This window comes from Brachypodium distachyon, chromosome 4 (genome assembly GCF_000005505.3).
Source record: "Brachypodium distachyon strain Bd21 chromosome 4, Brachypodium_distachyon_v3.0, whole genome shotgun sequence".
Classification (NCBI taxonomy): domain Eukaryota; kingdom Viridiplantae; phylum Streptophyta; class Magnoliopsida; order Poales; family Poaceae; genus Brachypodium; species Brachypodium distachyon.
This window is the reverse complement of record NC_016134.3, coordinates 12,278,800-12,282,508: the sequence shown is the minus strand read 5'-3', so window position 1 is coordinate 12,282,508 and position 3,709 is coordinate 12,278,800. Positions and strand designations below refer to the sequence as shown.

Below are 3,709 nucleotides of genomic sequence, written 5' to 3'. Positions count from 1 at the left end.
TCGCCGGCGAGGACTGAGGCACGCAACTGCTGCCATCAAGTATATCAAATACTCCGTATATGATTTGATCATGTACAGTATGTGAGATTATACTACTACGTAGTAAAAAGTTTCATTGCGCATAGCATACAGCTCAGCCTCATAGGCTTTTTTTTGCTTTTCATTTCAAGCAATGGGCCTTTTCCAGCATGCAGAAGTGACCGAATTTCAGTCACTGGAACCAGTGATCAGGGCAGATATATCAATTTAACATGTATAAGATTGATAACTTAGCTCTGTTTACAGTTCATCAAACATCATTTTAGACCCTGGTACTATAAGACGAGGAAGCTCATAACACACAGGAACACACTACGCCAACAACGAATGGTTTTTAGCTGCTACGGCGACAAATCTTCTGCATATCCTCATTCTCAAGCCATCCCGCCGCTGGTCGCTGTCCTGATTATCTGAAACAGAGCTGCAGGAGACAGCAGAGATGGAGCGTGTTAAAAGCAGGCAGAGGTCAATCAACTTGAGCCCTTTCTGTTCAGATTACAAATGTACCTCTCGTATCAAACAACAGCACCAACTCATCCTAGTCATGCTAACAAAACCAGTGTACGTTTCACATGGACATGCAATAAAATTTCACACTGAGCAACCTTCGTTCACTAAATCATTTTCATGTGATTTACCATCTTAGTTATGCTGTTAATCAGTCAAAAGATTTGCCAATGTGTTGCAATGGCCTAGCAATTGAAAGGAAATGACTAGTCATAGAGGACTAGGTTGATAAAATTATTCATAAAACATGTAAAAGTCAGGAGACATAACAAACAGTAGCAATAAGGTAGATCAATATTGAACAGAGTACCAACTGGAGCATCTTAGCCAGTCTCAAGTACCAACTCAGGAGTCTAAAGAGGACAATATATCAACGAATGAACAGATTAAACAAAAACAATATTTCAACAGATTCTTTACGTAGGACGCAAATTAATAAAAGATGGTTGTACGAATGTAGTAATATTGAAACCTAAAATGGTAGGAAGTGTAGTCATTATCTTTCCTAAAGCGGAAGTGATAGATGCTATATGTAGGTATGCATTCTAAAGGAAAATGGCAAAAGTGGCAGTAAAATAAGTTGAACATAAATAGATGGAGATTTGGATGGCATACATGATCCGATGACCACAAAGATGAAGAATCCAAGCACTATGGGTCCAACAGGATAGTCATTCCCCTTCTTGACAGTGGTTTCAGGCACCGAACCCCTCTTGGTAATGTTCTTCTGGAACTTGGCAGTTTTCCTGTCAGCAAGGCGCCTGGAAGTAGTCTGCATTTAGAAGTCCACCAATGAGAAACATAGATACCAATACAGTCCGCTAGCTAGTTCACAACTTCACATCTATGAGGGTCAAACGATAGCAAATGTATCGGTAGATTTTCCAGGTTCATGCAGTTGTCAGTCAGCATAGGAAAAATAAATTTTTGGCAGTTTCAAGAAAACTTCCTTCAGATTTTATACAGACATAATGTTTCTAGACACAAGCAGAATAACATAAAACTAAGAAAACAACATGCCAGCAGTATGCATAAGACAGCTTTTTTCTTCTTCTGATTTAACCAATTTAGAAAGTAAGGGGTAGATGGTTTGCATACCATGTGATACAACATAACAACAGTACTCTTTATACCACAATATACTCTCCTCAATCAAATGTTGCTAGTCTAATAAGCACCAGCTCCAAGCCTCCAAGACAATATAGTCTACATCGGCATCCTCAATTCATCAGCTTGAATCATCAAAAGAGAATCTTTCTTCCGAACTGTGCACACGGCACACCAATTGCCAAACCTCGACGCTAGTTGCTAAAAGCTAAAAACTTGGTTAAACAGCACCTTTGTGACCAAAAGGTGGCCACGGTTTACATGAAAAGCCACTCGTCGAGAAGAACCAAAGAACCCTGATTTTTCAAACCATTGCCTTGGTTGGTTCCACCAACATCATTCCCAATAAGGATAGGGCATGATAATGCCCTACCAAATACAAACGCTCTATTTCTACTCGTTTTTTCCCAAGAGGCTTATAGAAGACTACAGATAAAACCTATCTAAATCATCCAAATAACCAACCTCAAGAAATAAACAACATAATCTGATCTCCGGAACAGAGGCTACAACCTCGCAGTATAAATCCAAAAATCCCGAGCCGCTTCTCCCAGATCCAAACTGCACAAAACCAACGGATCCAAAAAAAAGTCTACGACAGCGATTTCCCCGAATCAAATCGCGAACCGACGGGATCGAATCGGAATCGGGAACGCGGAACCGGTTTCGTCGCAGATCACGATCCGGGATCAGATCCCCAAACGCCCCGAGCCGATCCGGCCGGACACGAGGAGAGAGCGTATGGTGGTATCGGCTTCGATCTACGTGGAGGAAGGTCTAGATCCGCTTACCATCTTCGCGAGTCGCAAGATCCCTGCTGAGCTCGTCGGCGGCCGGGGACGTAGGGGAGCTGGATGAGGGAGGGGAGGAGTTGGGCTGCTGGGATCTGCGGGGTGTGGCCTTGTGCCATTTTTAGGACAAGAGCGAGGGGTTTTATAGAAAAAAGAGGAGGAGGGCGGGCGGCCGCGGCCCGCCTTTGCGTACCGGCGCGCGTGCGTCGACTGTCTCCGTAGACGTGAAGGGAAGGCGCGGTCGCTTTCCTCCAGGAACTTCATTTTATACGGGGTATTTTCTTTTTCGAGAAGGCCAAGGCCATACACGGTATTAAAATTAACCAATCTTACAGAGCCATTTTTAAAATAAAAAAAATTACACGCAAGTTCCTTAGGCAAACGTCGTTGTTTTTTTACTACACTCGCCGGTGGCGTGCCGTGAACGAAACTCGATGCGGTCTTTGGACCTCCAAACCACGTCGGAGCCAGGAAACCGATGTTGACTTAGCAGCCGGGAAGTCACCGGTCGGAGCCAGAAGACGCCGGAAACAGTGATCTGAGAAAACAGACCACCGTCCCAGAGAAGAAAACGACAAAGAGGGTTGGATGACCATCCAACATCCAGCCAAACGAATACAGAAGACGCCGGGGACCGTGATCTGAGAAATAAATTACCGTTCCGGAGAAGAAAACAACGAAGAGTGTTGGATGGCCATCCGAGATCCGGCCAGACGGATCTGAGAAGACTTATCCACACTAACTCCACGATGAGGTCGAAACTGGCCGAGTCTCATCGATCGGAAAGAAACTAATAAAATGATACACGACGACCTGCAAAACACAAACACAGAACCACATCCACCGCTACAGAAGAGCAGCGACCAACCGTACCGCACTCCTCGACGCCACCGGCAGGATCGTCGTTGACGAGGTGGACGAGAAATCAAAAAACCTTATCCTTGACCCGTATAGTACCACCATCACCACCATAGCGCCGCTGCCGATTGACCAAATCCTAACTTTTGAAGACGTACAATAGCACCAAACGTAGAAGAAGCTGGGCGTGGCCGGTAGATGAGCCTTTTTTTCTATCGGTTCTTATCAATTAGTTTATACGGGGAAGTACTGTAGTTTTACATATGACTTCATTTTTAAATACTCATAATTAGTCGTCTGAGTAATAGGTCGAGATACTACGTGTTTGCATTTTTCGTCTGAAAAACATAATCACGTGTGAGCGGTCCCAAAATTATGAACAAAACAAAATGCATATATAGTCAAGA

At 43.9% G+C, this 3,709-nt stretch overlaps 1 protein-coding gene across 1 annotated transcript; it reads right to left on the bottom strand.

The window, feature by feature from the left end:
* Nucleotides 1-227: 227 nt before the first annotated feature.
* LOC104584470 (stress-associated endoplasmic reticulum protein 2) lies at nt 228-2,603 on the bottom strand. Its single transcript, XM_010239206.3, has 3 exons — nt 2,445-2,603; nt 1,162-1,318; nt 228-460 (listed from the first exon to the last, which is right to left on the bottom strand). Exons 1-3 carry the CDS (start codon nt 2,445-2,447, stop codon nt 414-416), a joined length of 207 nt encoding a protein of 68 aa, XP_010237508.1. The 5' UTR covers nt 2,448-2,603; the 3' UTR covers nt 228-413.
* Between the last annotated feature and the right edge of the window lie 1,106 nt (nt 2,604-3,709).